This window comes from Lynx canadensis, chromosome B2 (assembly GCF_007474595.2).
Source record: "Lynx canadensis isolate LIC74 chromosome B2, mLynCan4.pri.v2, whole genome shotgun sequence".
NCBI lineage: Eukaryota > Metazoa > Chordata > Mammalia > Carnivora > Felidae > Lynx > Lynx canadensis.
In genome coordinates, this window is record NC_044307.1 from 106,160,432 (window position 1) to 106,176,066 (window position 15,635).

A 15,635-nucleotide genomic window follows, 5' to 3' on the forward strand; every position below is an offset into this window, starting at 1 on the left:
AAACCCACAAACAACACATTTTAAACTACTAATTTGGATCTCTTAAATAGGAAGAAAAAAAGTAATTCTTAAATTAGGATTACAGGTTTGTATATTGTTAAAAAATATATTTCCCCTCCTCTCAAATGATTGTTTGCTTTGTGGAAGTTTTTATCCCCCTAAATTTTAAAAGACTTGATTGGGCTAGTTCCAGATAAGAAGCGTAACATTGTAAAATCCTTCTTGTATGACCGTGAATTAAAAAATTCATTTTCTAGTTCCAAAAATAGTTTTTAAAGCTTTAACAGAGATGGTCATGAGTCTCAGCTATTGCTTTTAGTTTTAAAATAAAGCATTTGTGATACTTTTGTCTCAAGGAACTATTTCTCTAGAAGCCAAAACTTATCTTTAGATAGACTCTTGATAATATAGTTTAGTGTCTTTTTTACTTTCTTTATGCAGATTGCCAGACCAGCTCTCTTCGACCAGCATGTTGTGAATTCTATGGTATCTGATATTGAAAAGGTTGACTTGAATAGTATTGGATCGCAGGCCCTTCTCACCATTTCTGGCAGCACAGACACTGAATCAGATATCTACACTGAACGTAAGTCTTCTTCCTGTTTAGAGCTGGGTCTGTCAACTCCTTGGCACAAGTGACATCTTGGTTTCAGCTCAGGTCATGATCGCCTGGTTCGTGAGTTTGAGCTCCACATCAGGCTCTGTGCTGACAGTGTGGAGCCTGCTTGGGATTGTCTCTCTCCCTCTTTTTCTGTCTCTCTATACTCTCTCTCTGTGTGTGTGTGTGTGTGTGTGTGTCTGTCTCTAATAAACAAACATTAAAAAATTTTTTTAAAAGAAATAACCAAAAAAGTAAAAAATAAACGAAAGAAAAAAAGAAATAACTTGGCAATAATGAACATGTTTTTGAGTGTTGTGAGCTCTCTTCCAACTTTATATGCATACACATTTCCGTGTGTTTTACACTCTTAGCATCATGTGGTATATGATGCATATCAAAATGATGTCTCAATATAATACTGTTTTTCAAAGCAGAAATTACCTGCGCAGGTTTGGACAATCTGACAGAGTTAGCAAGCTAATATGTGTGACTAGACTACCAGGTTCTATTTTCAAGGGACAGCAATCCACTATTTCCCCATCCTCTCTCTCCAAAAAGACAAAGTGTAGCCTCTGATAGGCTGTTGCACAAGTGATAGGCTGCTCTCTGGGGTGGTCCAACATCAGCCCTGCTTTCTGTTTCCTAGTATAAAATTGTATTACCCTTTGGGGTTCAGTAAACTTCAAATTCTTTAATAAACAGTAGTTCTAAATGGCCTCTTTAACTTTTATAAGATGAAAGATTATTCATGTAAGTGGCTCAGTTCCACAGTGCAGAATTTAATTTTGGCTAAAGATAAAAGTAGTTCAGAAAGCAGGAAATCAACAAGTTTAGCTTATTTCATTCATCAGCTTTCAATGACGCTGTTGCATTTAATGAAAGCTTTGGACTCAGAATGAATAATCAACTATACTGACAACTTACTCTTCCCCAGTATATACATGCTTATATAATACATAAGCCTATATTTCAATATGTGCCAAAATACATACACTTATTATTAAAATGTTGAAGAGTAAAAACTAAGGATTTTTTGCTCCTTGTTCTCAGGATATGAAATAATTTGTTTAACACATTTAATTTATTCTGTCTTTCCCTTTTATGCTACAAAATTCTTAAATGATTCCTAGTTTTAGGTTTTCTCTTGAGTTCAAAGTAGAGTAATATTCTGCTTTCTTTTTTCATTTTAGATGATTCTATCACAGTGTTCCAAGAACTGAAAGATCTTCTTAAGAAGAATGCCACCGTGGAGGCTTTCATTGAATGGTTGGATACCGTGGTAGAGCAGAGAGTTATTAAGGTATTTTTCAATGACAGATTCAGAAAATAAAATTTTTCTTAGTAGTAAATGCTAAACTGGTAATTCCTTGAATGGTGGGGGAGGGGTGATAGTCTGTGTGTAAAAATGCCTTGAAAAGCTCTTAAAGACTTGCAAATAAGGTGGCCCAAATATCAAAATTCGAAATAGACCAGATTTGAGAGTGTTGGGCATAGATTCTATTCTATTCATCATTTCTTGACAAAGAACTACAAGACACTATGCATTCCCTGTCAGTCAGTACAGTTACAGCTGAGTAACATAGGTGGTGAAAGATAAAAGCTGAAAAGATCTGGGACGCCTGGGTGGCTCAGTCGGTTAAGTGTCCAACTTTGGCTCAGGTCATGATCTCACCGCTCATGAGTTCCAGCCCCGCATCGAGCCCCGCATCAAGCCCCGCATCAAGCCCCGCATCAGGCTCTGTGCTGACCGCTCTGAGCCTGGAGCCTGCTTTGGATTCTCTGTCTCCCTCTCTCTCTCTGCCCCTCCCCTGCTCACACTTTCTGTCTCTCTCAAAAATAAGTAAACATTAAAAAAAAATTTTTTTTAAGCTGAAAAGATCTGACCCTTCTCTAAAAAGCAAATTTTCATAAATGCTGACAGAAAATGTGGTTTTAAGTATTTGCATTTTTAAATTCTGGGAGTGCAGTATTTTGTATTTTCTGTGTTTTTTCAACTCTTCCAGTTAACCTGCAAGTCAATCCATCATGAAACAAGGCAATAAGAGCAAATATATCCATCACTAGTTGGTGTTAGCCATTCTGTATCAAGGAAACTGGTTATATTGTAGGGACTTTTCTTTTCCTCCTGGAAGGAAAACAGATTATCATTCAGGACCAGAGAAGTCAGAGTTAATCATTCACAGAAATATATAACTCTTCTTTCACACTTCACCTTCTGTTCTTTTTAAAGTTCTGTCAAAGGTAAATGAAGAGATGAAGTATTTTGTAAATTATTTCATTGTGTTGTCTGATTCTGCTAGGTAAAAAAACCATACAGAATAAAGATCTATCAACCTTAAAAATGACAGCAAAGACAGACTAAAATTAAAATCCCTGGACAGATCATCATATCTGATAAAATAAATTGCGTGTCATGCCATCTGTCCATTTGTCAGACAGCTTATCAACCTCTTGATTTTATGCAGGATGCATGTAGTAATGAGATGACGGATTTTATAGTTTCATTTTGTTCCTTTTACTTGTAGACCAGCAAACAAAATGGAAGATCATTAAAGAAGAGGGCTCAAGACTTTCTGCTCAAGTGGAGTTTTTTTGGTGCTCGAGTAATGCATAACCTCACCTTGAACAATGCATCCAGTTTTGGTATCCTAAGTGCTTTATAAAGCTCTTCCTATCTGAATACATAATTCACTTTCCAGTCACATTTCCTATCAGTTTTTAAACGTGTGGCACTGTTACTGCTCAAATCTGACTGTCGAGACATAGAGAATGGTAGGTAGGAGCCTGGGTTTTGGAGTCAGACCGCATGCAGAGTTAAATCCTAACACTGCTTCTCTCTGGCTTGGGTTTTTATCCCCCAAGTTGGTCGAAGAGGATGAATATTCCTCTTGCTGGGTTGTATTGGCACTTTAGTGAGACAATATATATAAAAACACAGTTAGTACCCAGTGAACACTTCTAGAATGGCAGCTATTATCATTACATCCCATCAGTGCTTGGATAATTTTTTTTTTGTTAGACAGGCAAGTAAACAGTAATTAGTACATGATTTTCCAAAGGCACCAACTGTAATATGGCAAATTTTTGCATCTTTTTCAGGAACTGCATAGCTGCAGTCAAAGAGCAGCTGAGAAGACATGCTTTCATATGTTTCTGAAACCTCTTTCCTGATTGATTTGACTTGTGAAACAAACTGAGTCAAGTTAGCTCTTTTAAAAATTGAATATCTTTCTTTTTCTAAAATTTCTGGGATTCTTAGTTTGCAGCTATAATGCTGTCTTGTGGACAGTACTCCTGCATTTAGCTTTCCAAGAAATCTTTACATTATAAAATAGGTTACAGTTTACTAAGTTGTTTTTATTTAATCCTCAGTGGAATTAGATAAAATCAGTGAACTTGTATTGAAGGATGAACAAAATGTATTGAGCCTATTATTTGAAATATCTTGGTTTTGTGTGATGTTTCTTAAAACATACCACACTGAAGCCTGACTTTATTATGAAAGCAGACTTTTGTTGGGAAATCTCTTCAAAGAAGTTTAAGGTTTTCCAAGACAACTTCCAAATGAAAATAACTCTCTTGGTTTTTTGAAACCAAAGGGAACTTTGTTTCAGGCTAGAAAGACATCTTACTTGATACTTTTTTCAGACCCATGGTGGCCATTGTCTAATTATTTAGTACAAAGTCAACAGAAATACAGCAGAGTAGAGCTCATTCTCCTCAGGTTAAAGCTTATCACACTCCAATGTGTGCCCTCTTAAAGCATAAAGCATGTCTCACTTTCATCCGTATTTTCCTTTGATGTAATTAGCGGCCAAAGAGCTGGCAGGACAGTATACACAGTGAGCTGGGCAGGCGGTACACAGAAAGATTAGAGACCCAAGTTAAGCATGTTGGTCTTAGCAGGTCATTTAAAGTCCAACAAGTATTTGTTTATTTCAGTTGCTCATTGTAAAGTGTTGTGAGATGGTCACAAAGATAACTTGACTTCTCTCTTTCTCTTTCCTTCTCCTTCTCTCCCTCCTTTCATCTCACATTGTCCTCTCCCTCTTCCCATCCACAAACAAGGTTCTTTCCATTTGATCCGAATGCTTCTTGATGAATACATTCTCCTTGCCATGGAGACCCAGTTCAATAATGACAAAGAGCAGGAGTTACAGAATTTATTGGACAAGTATATGAAGAATTCAGGTAACTTAAAATGTATACTTTGTTTTACGTATTTCTGTATTTAAACCCAAGTTCGAGAATTTGTAAGCACACATTGTGTGGGGCTATAACAGTCTCAGAGTTTTTTCCCCAGGCGTGTTACTACTAACACAGTATATTAACACCATTGGAGCACTATTTTTTCTCTCCACCATTTATACTTAGAGTAGTCAGAGGAATTTACTGGAAGTTCTAAAGGATATGAAATCAATTAAGGTAGCTAGGTGATTAAAATAAAAAAAATAATCAGAATTAAAGACAACACCTGTGGTACACACCTTATAAATAATGTAGAAAGAAGTTCTATGGGAGCTTAAAGAAGGAAGAGAACATGTCCATTTGGGATGTGATGACTTGCATTTTGACGACTGTCCACTCCCGGGGCGGGGGCGGGGTGGTGGTTGGCGCCCTTCAGAACACGCCTCACACTCACAAAGGTACAGGTAGCAACAACAGCAAAAATCCGGCACCACTGCCAAGACCAGAGATGTGCCAGCCTTGTTTCCCATGGCACATATTTCCCCGGAGTTTCCAGCTTTGTGACATGACCCTAGAGCGTTTTCAGTTTCCTTTTCTTGGGCTTATATACTAGGAATATGGGAATGACGTTAGCTTTCCTGTTAAGAAAAAAAAAATCTTTCCAGATGCAAGTAAAGCTGCCTTCACTGCTTCTCCGAGTTCTTGCTTTCTGGCCAACCGTAATAAAGGGAGCACTGTTTCCAGTGACACTGTGAAGAATGAAAGCCATGTGGAAACACCCTATCTTCCTCTATCATCCAGTCATCCTGGAGGCTTACCCTCTGCTCTACACCCATTTCCTGCTGGGAATACAGACACCATGCCGCTCACAGGTACATTGGGAAACATTTGGGCTTCAGTGCATCTCACAGGAGCCTATTCCTGTGTGTTCTTCAAAACTGGTGACCTTCAGGCATTCAAAGAGTAAACAAGACTTGTCTTACCTAACTTGCATGAAAGCTTTGTAAAGTTTCTGTGATTTTCAACATTTTTCATTCACATTGTTATCAATGCCATTATTAACATAGGTACCACACTGTGACATGCTCTCTCAGTTATATCAGAAATACGAATAGTTATCTTCATTAAGTGGAAGAAAAAATTAGATTAGGTACACATAAAATCCTGAAGATGCTTTGGGAGTCAAAAAACTGGGCCTCTTATTTGTTTTTGGCTTTTGAGGAGACTATTTCTCCTCCATTAAAAAGTAGATTTGGCCATTTTAGAAAACCATTACAATAATTTTCATCTTTGGTCTAGCATCCCCTTTGTATCAATCCGAATGTTAAGTGGCTGGAACTCACTACTAAATAATATTTTACGTCTGCTTGTTGCATTATGTCTTTTCTGAAATATATAACTTCATTGGACACACAGAATTTTAAACCTGGGAGGGCCTTATAGTTCAGGGGCCCAATTCCACCAGTGGAAAGTCAAACACCCTCAGAGTGGGTGACATTCATAACTCGTTGTTGATCAGGGGTGTTTGCGTGATGTTTTGAATTGGCTTGCTTTGAAGCCATGGGCATTTTGACACTATTGCCTTTTCTGTTATCCTAAAAATCAAACCATTTAACATTCAGTTTGTTTTTTTTAATTATGGGGAATTGTGAAGAACAGATCCCTTGAGTTTCTCAAGCTTGAGCTCTAACCATCTTCATACCCATGGAAGCATGAAACCATCGCAGACTTTTGTTCATAGTGACTAACTTCAAAACACTTCACTATTATTGCTTCTCGGCCTTTTGGCCAAGATCAAGTGTAAAACACTTCAGTATTGTGAAATATACATGTATTGTCATGGTGTCTTTTATTTATTTGTTTGTTTATTTTTTTGTGATGGTATCTTTTAAACCTAGGTTTTTAATGTTCCCCAGTTCTGTAATTTTTAGAGAGTAAGAATGAGCCATTTTTTTTAAAAAAAAGCATATTGATAAATCTTTTGAATAATTTTTAAAGATATGCATCCATCTATTTTTATATGCCACTTGTGAAGGCTCTGGTAATTTTTTCCAGGTCAAATGGACCTTTCCCAGAACACTGGTCATCTGATGACACCACCCATTTCTCCAGCCATGGCGAGCCGAGGAAGCGTCATTAACCAGGGACCAATGGCAGGAAGACCTCAAAGTGTGGGCCCAGTCCTGTCAGCTCCACCCCACTGCTCAACATTCCCAGAGCCCATTTATCCTACTCATCCTCAAACCAGCCATGACTTTTATGGGACCAACTCTAACTATCAGACTGTGTTTAGGGCACAGCCTCACCCCCCATCAGGAGTCTATCCTCATCGCCCAGAGCATGGTCGATGCATGGCCTGGAGTGAACAGCAGCTTTCTAGAGACTTCTTCAGTGGCAGCTGTGCTGGGTCTCCGTATAATTCTCGACCACCTTCCAGCTACGGACCATCCTCACACAGCCAAGATTCACACAGTATGCAGTTTTTAAATACAGGAAGCTTCAATTTCCTGAGCAATGCAGGCGCTGCCAGCTGCCAAGGAGCAACATTGCCTCCTAATTCACCGAATGGTATTGAAATTTTTAAAGAATTTTTCCTGGCTTTTGAGATGGCAGTAAGACAAAATCAGACATTGAACTGAGCTCCACCTCTCTGAGTAGTATGCCATGCCACGTAAAGTTTCCAAAGATCATGGAATCTTAGATACTTGGAGCTAATTTCTTCCAGATACAATTCTTGTGGTTTTTTTTTTTTAAGTTGCCCTTTTAAATGCCACAAATGATGAAAAAAATACTATGTCAAACTGTATGTTTGAGATCTCCCTTAATAAGCCCAAAAGAAGAATGTTCTATCCATTTTATTTGTAGTAAATAATGTTTCTTCCGGAGAACTAGCAGCAGATCATACAGATTAGGACAGAAACTGTGCCCCCTATTAGTCTGATAAAACACTTAAAGTTTAGGGAGTTGGAAAGGTCTGTGGACTTCTTTCTTCAGCCACCAATGCGGGTTCTGTGTCCTCTCTTCTAGATGTAGACCAGTCCTTCTCCCAGTAACATAAATCTGTAGATAAAATTTGACAAGTATTTGACAAGTAGTGTAATCTTTGTGAGAAGTTAGTAGTGCTTTTTTTCTTTATAGGAAGATCTTGTTAATTTAGATGAGGAAAATATGAGAGAGGTGTAGTCTTACATCTGAAAATTAATAATAGGATAACTCCTTTGTATTTTTTTTTAAAACAAAAAAACCCAGCAGAGTGAAGCATATCCTTATACAAGCACAAATCCAACTCTATAGTAAAGATGGATGTGAATGTAATATTTATAATATGGCATCTTTAGGCCCCTCCCTATTATCTTGTCCCTTTTTTCATTCCTGGAATATTCTTTGTAGTACATTAACAATACATTCCTGACTTTTTCTGTTGTAGGATACTATGGAAGCAACATAAACTACCCAGAGTCTCATAGACTCGGATCAATGGTGAACCAACATGTTTCTGTCATCAGCAGTGTTCGCTCACTGCCTCCCTACAGTGACATCCACGATCCACTTAACATTTTAGATGACAATAGTAGAAAGCAGACCAGCTCATTTTACGCAGACACATCACCATCAGTTGCGTGTCGAACTCCAGTAGTAGGTAAATTATTTTAGTAGTTCTTGAAAACATTTTAAAGGCTGCTGACCTCAGGTATGTAGTCTTACTTTGGAGGGTGACTATTGAGGTAAACCTGGAGGTCATATTCCTACAAGTGATTCATCACTTTGGATCGAGTCATATTTTTGTGTCTGTTGGTAACAGTCTCCCCTTTCTCAGTTTGTTGGTCACTCTGCAACCCACTGCTAAATCTCTTATTCTTTCAAAAAAATAGCTGGCACCTACTATGTATGCAAAACATGAATATAATCGGTCAAATGCAGTCTAAAAGACTTTAAGTTTTTTATTTATTTTTTTTAACGTTTATTTATTTTTGAGACAGAGAGAGACAGAGCATGAATGGGGGAGGGGCAGAGAGAGAGAGAGACACAGAATCTGAAACAGGCTCCAGGCTCTGAGCAGTCAGCACAGAGCCCGACGCGGGGCTCGAACTCACGGACAGTGAGATCGTGACCTGAGCCGAAGTCGGACGCTTAACCGACTGAGCCACCCAGGTGCCCCTAAAAGACTTTAAGTTTTACGAGGGCAGTAATGATGTCTTTTTCTCACTCTCTCCTGTTCACGGTTGGACCCAGGGACAGTGCCAAGAGGTATCTTTGGACCCCATAATCTCCACTAGTACCCTAAAACCACTCCAAGTTTTAAAAAATGGTGATTTGTGATAGAGTTTGCTGTCATTTTCTCAATTGTATGTAAAATGTGATTAGACAGCTCTGTAGAAAATGCTGCTATTTTTATTGCTCTGTTACATATAGTTTAAGTAAAAATGAGCAAAACGGTGTGTTTGCCATAAAGTCCCCTAGCATCTTTTTCCAACCAGGTTGCTGTCCCTGGGAAAATCCTGCAACTTGTACTTGTACAATTTGTACATCAACAGCACCCAGCAAAGTGTCTGTCACATGGTAGGAACTCCATACATCAGTGAGTTGAAAAAGGGGGCAAAAATATATGTATAGATTTAATTTCCAATATGGCTAATAAGGGATCACAGGGCAAGTATATATGCATGTAAGTATCAAGGCAGAGTGTTAATGTTTATATGAGATGGTTGAAATCTTCCAATGGAATAGATTTCAAGCTAGCTGGAGTAAAGGCCATTGACACCCAGCTGGAGCATAAGGGAAAATAAGATAAATTCCATCTCTCCTCTCTCAGTGTGCTTTTCCAATAACTCAATAGGAAGCACTTCTTCCCTTCCCGTGACCATCACAGATGCTCCCTGAGCAGAGTCTAGCAGCTCATCTCATGCTATCTGCAGATGGTCATTGCTTCTAGGTTACTCTAATGAAGCAGAAAATTCCACTTCAGGAAGTTTCCTCACCATGAGACTAAAATGTACTGTGTTGCTATTGTTACTATTAGTTCTGTTTACTCGTAGAGATAGTGGAAGCTTTGATGGAACATAGCTTGGGTGTAGGATGGATTCTAAGCTTTAGTTGTCAGAGCTGGCTTACAAGTAAATAGCAAAGAGGGCTTCTGAGTGAAAAAAGGGAACAGAGTAAGTGGGTAAGTAGTGCGAGGGAACTTAGGACCCACTCTATGTTTCCTTAGTTAGAAAACCTAGCTTCCAGGGACAGAGAAGATGGTAGTTAGAAAAATGAGAAAAACAGCAATGAGAAGCCAGCAACCATACATGAAGGAAATGTAGTGTCAGAGAGCCAGGTGGTCAAATTTTTGAGAACCAACTACTGTGGGCCAAACTTCATTCTAAGTTTGAGGTTATGGTGGTGACCAGACAGAGTTCTTGCCTATAAGAAGTTTACCTTCTAGGAAGGAGAGATTGAGGGATGATTATATAGACAAATGCAGAAAAAAAAAGATAGTGTCAGGTACTCTGAAGTCAGTTAAATAGGGTAAAATGACACATGGTTATGGAGAAACTGCTTTTGGTAAGATGGTTGGGAAAGGAATCCTGAGGCAGAGATATTAGAATTGAAAGTTGAGTGATTAGGAGGTGATGACTTGAAGGTCTGATGGTGGAGTGGTGGCAGAAGAGATGACAAGTGCACAGTCTCTGAAGTGGGAACAAGGAAAACTGAGTGGGCAGCAAGAAGGCCAATGTGCTTTGAGCATGGTGAATGAAGACAGTAGAGTAAAATCAATCAGAAGGCAGAGACCAGTTCACAGAAGACGTCGCGAACCAGGGCAAAGAGCTTGGATTCTATTCTAAGAGTGGGGGGAAGTCTTTGTAGAGTTTGAGAACAGCAACAATTTGATGTATACATCAGCAGCATTATCCTGGCTGTTCCCTGCAGAATGAGAGGGTGGGGCAAAGGTGACCGTCCTAAGACTAGTTAGGAGGTGGCTGTGTGGGTCCAGATAAGAGAACACGGGGGTTTGAATAATTGAGGAAGTGTGGATGGAAAGAGGAAGTAGACTGGGGATATATTTTGGTGATAAAGTTGTCTGAATTTAAGTTTGAAATGGAGTTTTCTTTGTGAAATGTGTAGAAGTCAAAACAATTTGTAGGAAAATAGCATAGATATGGGTGATAAATGCGAAAATAAATACAGGAGGCTTAAAATGAGTGGCACTTGGAAAGGAAAAAAAATGTCAGTCAATATTCAATTGCTGATTACATTTTCCCTTACAGCATCCAGCTTGCAAACCCCAATTCCTTCCTCCACATCCCAATGTATGTATGGAGCTTCCAATCAGTATCCAGCTCAAGAGACCTTGGATTCCCATGGAGCAAATGGTAGAGAAATGGTGTCCTCTTTACCACCCATCAACACTGTGTTCATGGGAACAGCGGCTGGAGGCACTTAAACCAACAATGTTGAATGAGGATTGAAACTAAGAATCTCTACTGCTCAAATATTGTTCATTCAGATTGCCATCAGGGTAAAGAAAATTGAATATACAGTGGCAGGACATTGTTTTCAAGTCACTGGTACAAAACTATGGACAACTCCATGATGAATGGAGATACTTGCAGACTTTGCCTTGCACGCAAATTGTTTAAAATGTGATCTCGTTATTAATTATAGTTTCAAACATTATCAAATTGAACCACTGGAGCTTTGAAGATGCAAACATTTCAGCTATGAAGATTTAATATTTTGCTTCCTAATTTATTGAAAATCTGTGTGCTGCTTCATCTTTGGTCTATAAAAAGAAAAAATTATTTAATACCTTTAAAATACCTTTAATTTATTAGGGTCTCAGAATCATTGTTTACTATCCCTTATTTGACAAAAAGTCAAGTGTGTGTGTTCTACCTCCTGTGGAAATGTTTACAAGGTCAAGACTTAATTCAATTCAGCCTAGACCAAAGTTGCTTGACTTTCAATCCTGTGCATTAGTGTGATGAGTTCTGTTACATAGCAGTATTCCAATTCTATGTAACTGAACGGAGATTATGAATGCTTTCCCTCTTTATTTAAGAAAGGTAAGAAGAAATGAAAGAAATAAAGTATGAAAATATTTTTAAATCCTTGACTGCTCTTAGAACTGTTACTGTTTCTGAAGAATGCTTAGGATTCACAGGCAAAGTTCCTTTGGATACTGAATTAAAGAGTAAAGCTGGTTGGTGAAAACATCATAATTCAAGAATATTTTCATATCATATCCATGCATATAAATATAAGGAAATTGTGGCTTATAGACCATTTGAACTTCTAAAGATTTAGAAGCAGTCTTTAATCAAGTACTTGGCTTATAAACTAAGAATGAATGAGTGTTCAAGGATCATTTGAATGCAAAGAGAAATTCAGAAGTGAGGAATTCATTCCATATGAGTTAATAGAATTTGATACACCATCTATCTAGGTCTGTTTCCTTTTCATTTTTGTATATCTTAGCTGAACGGTCTGTTGCAAGACTCATGGCCTGTAATGGGAAACCTCCATTAACTTCACAGGCTTTTCCTACAGTCATATGACAGGACTTATATTATTTGTATTAAGGATTGGGTTATACTATGAGCTCCGAGTACATTTTTAAAGGATTTGTAAGCCCCAAATACCCATTATACATCGTGATGTAATTTGGTGAAGACAAACTGCAGATTGTTTTCAGAAAGCAATAAACAAATTAATTGTGGACTTCTCAGAGTGTTGCTACCATTTGCTTAGTAGCATGTAGTTTATGAGCTAATTAATTGAGCAGAAAATTCTGCAACAGTAACAAATGATGAGAAATAGGAATAAATGGTCTATGATTTGTAGTAATATTGTAAGAATACAAAGGAGAGTGAAATTATGAAGGGCTTGGACTGAAGTGAAAAGCAAAACAGCTTTAAGAAATGTTTGGACATAAGTCTTGAAAATTAAGAGCCAAATTTCCACCATATAGTAATTACATATATACTCAGCATCTATTTTACGTCAGGCACATTGAAAAATGCAAGTTGAAAATACGACTGTAAAAAAAAACCCCTGCCAATGCCTTTGGTAAGTTCTGATATGATGAAGAAGGGGTGATGCGATAGGAAGTAGAAGCTCATGGAAGATTTTTGAGTAAAAAGTAATATGGGACATGGTGTTTAAGGAACAGCCAGCAGCAGCTGGAAAGGGAGGAGGACCAGACAGGAGAGGAACTAGCCCAAGAATGGGCTATTTGAGAGGCTATTTCTCTCATCCAGATGTCCAGCAGGTAAGTGCAGAGACTACATGGAAGCAGAGTGAAAGGAGCAGGAAAAAGAAATTTCGAAGAAGCATAAGCATCATTTAGTACAATTAAAGGATTGGTGACTGAGGGAGATATCAGGAATTAAAAAGGAATATGTTAGGGGCGCCTGGGTGGCTCAGTCGGTTGAGCATCCGGCTTCGGCTCAGGTTGTGATCTCGCAGTTTGTGAGTTCGAGTCCCAGGTCGAGCTCTGTGCTGACAGCTCGGAGCCTGCTTCGGATTCTGTGTCTCCTCCTCTCTCTGCCCCTCTCATGCTCTGTCTCTCTCTGTCTCTCAATAATAAATAAACATTAAAAAATTTTTTAAAAAAAGGAATATGTTAGTAGTGGCGCTAAAGTTTTCTTTAACCCTGTTTGCAAAGCATTTCAGTATAAATAGTTGACCCTGGATTGATAACCCCTTCATAGATGAGGGAAAATTATATGGAGCAGGGAGAAGTGCAGAAGAAAAGTAAACATTATCTCTGGGTTTCATTTACAATGACAAGGTGCTAAATTTTGACATCAGGAAGACTAACTTGCTCTTTTCCCCAAGCAGTGGGACTTGGGTTTATGTCTATTAGACATATATGGGTTTATGTCTATTAGATGTATAACAGCGTTTCTTTTTTTTTTTTTAAATTTTTTTTTTCAACGTTTATTTATTTTTGGGACAGAGAGAGACAGAGCTGAACGGGGGAGGGGCAGAGAGAGAGGGAGACACAGAATCGGAAACAGGCTCCAGGCTCTGAGCCATCAGCCCAGAGCCCGACGCGGGGCTCGAACTCACGGACCGCAAGATCGTGACCTGGCTGAAGTCGGACGCTTAACCGACTGCGCCACCCAGGCGCCCCTATAATAGCGTTTCTTATTGTGGGCACTACTGGCTTTCAGGCAGGACAATTCTTTGTTTTTCAGGATCATTCTGCGTATTGCACAAGATTTAGTATCCCTGGCACTCAAACACCAAAGCACTCCTCTCACCCAGCCTTGCGACAACAACATCTATGTTTCCAAATGCCTCCGGAGAGGTGGTGCCATTCTTGCATGAATTAAAAGTGACAGCATCATTAATTTTACTTAGAAGGAGCTTGAGACATTTAATACCTTCCTGCCTTTCAGCTGCACTCATCATTCTAGAATTGCTTCCTTCATGGATCTAAAGCTTGGATGCTCAAGGCTTTTTCTGGTATTCTTCAGGTTAATTTTAATATAGTTAAAGGATCTTAGCCTAGCTTTCTAGTGTTTCTGTTTTTAAAAGTAAATCAAGTAATTTTTAGAAGTTGTGGACTATCAATTATAAAGAAGTGACCTGGGGGCACCTGGGTGGTTCAGTCGGTTGAGTGTCCAGTTTTGGCCTAGGTCATAATCTCAGTTTGTGAGTTTGAGTCCCACATTGGGCTCTCTGCTGTAAGCACAGAGCCTACTTTGCATCCTCAATTCCCCACCCCTACCCCTTCCCCACTCATGTGCTCTCTCTCTCTCTCTCAAAAATAATAAATAAAAAAAAGAAAAAAAGTGACCTGTTCAAGCTAATGCCTATGTGAAGCCCAAAATTAAGGGTAGAAATAAAAAAGATAGAGGTTTAAATACTCCGTTCTTGAAGTACTATCTTTCAAATCTTGTGTTTTAGTGGTTACTATAGATAAAAGGCATAAGGAAAAATGAGCATTCCAAATAATTCGGTGGACTCAATACAATTCAGAAACCAAGAGTTTATTTTATAACAGCTTGAAGAAAAACTAAAACCCAGCTATGTCATTAACATAGAATTACAAATCAAAGGAGATCTGATTTATTTTCCTCTCTCCAGGTGGTGGAGAAAAGTTAGAGCTCTCCTCAGTTACATGTTCCCAAGTATGCTTTCAGGTTAGAAAGGATTTTTTAAAAAATTATTTAAGCTAAATTCTAATTACAGTTGTGATGTAAAATCTTTCTCTTTGTTTCTGCTTTGAGAGAAAAAAGTCCGTGAGACTCTCGGGGTCGCCCATGTCAAGAACCCATTTTGGAAATGGGAAAGAGAATATTTTTTACTCACATGATACCTAAAGACAGCCGGTGGGTGCACTGGCATTTAGTGTCAAGACCAGGGATGTTAATATCTTGCAGCATGTGGGACAGATTTGCACAGTGAAGAACTGTGGCAAGAAATAAAGCGAGTAACACTTCCATGGAGAAATGGATTAGGCTGTGAGATGAATGTCCCCAAACTCTGACCAGTAATCGCACTCTACATTAAATAGGATCCAACTAACCCAATTAGATGATTTCTTCAGCTACTGTGACTATGAAACTCCTACACATAGCTTAGAGAAGCCAACAAACAGAAAAGTAGGACTAGAAGCAGGGAGAAAGAGAGGGAAGGAGACCTAGAGACCAGCTTTGTGAGAGGGGTCCAGTAGGCAGCAATGGGTGGGCCCCTCTAAGAGGACACTGAGGCCACAGGTGCCTGGACCTAGACTCTAGAACCCCAGAGCTGAGACTGTGCCATCCTGACCAGTGAGGCACAATGCCCAATTCTCTCCTGCTCTCCCAAATTTACCCTCGGAGCCCTTCTTGACATGGTCTCCATTTAGCCA

At 38.8% G+C, this 15,635-nt stretch overlaps 1 protein-coding gene across 1 annotated transcript in view; it reads left to right on the forward strand.

Annotated features, from left to right (window-relative positions):
- The window catches only part of RFX6 (regulatory factor X6), a 56,403-nt gene extending 44,010 nt beyond the window's left edge, over window positions 1-12,393 (forward strand). The window contains exons 12-19 of the mRNA XM_030314602.1: window positions 442-586; window positions 1,792-1,901; window positions 3,127-3,244; window positions 4,670-4,792; window positions 5,455-5,661; window positions 6,845-7,357; window positions 8,217-8,429; window positions 11,041-12,393. Coding sequence (XP_030170462.1) covers window positions 442-586; window positions 1,792-1,901; window positions 3,127-3,244; window positions 4,670-4,792; window positions 5,455-5,661; window positions 6,845-7,357; window positions 8,217-8,429; window positions 11,041-11,216 — 1,605 coding nt within the window. The 3' untranslated portion in view covers window positions 11,217-12,393. The remainder of the gene's footprint in view (window positions 1-441; window positions 587-1,791; window positions 1,902-3,126; window positions 3,245-4,669; window positions 4,793-5,454; window positions 5,662-6,844; window positions 7,358-8,216; window positions 8,430-11,040) is intronic.
- Window positions 12,394-15,635: the final 3,242 nt, after the last annotated feature.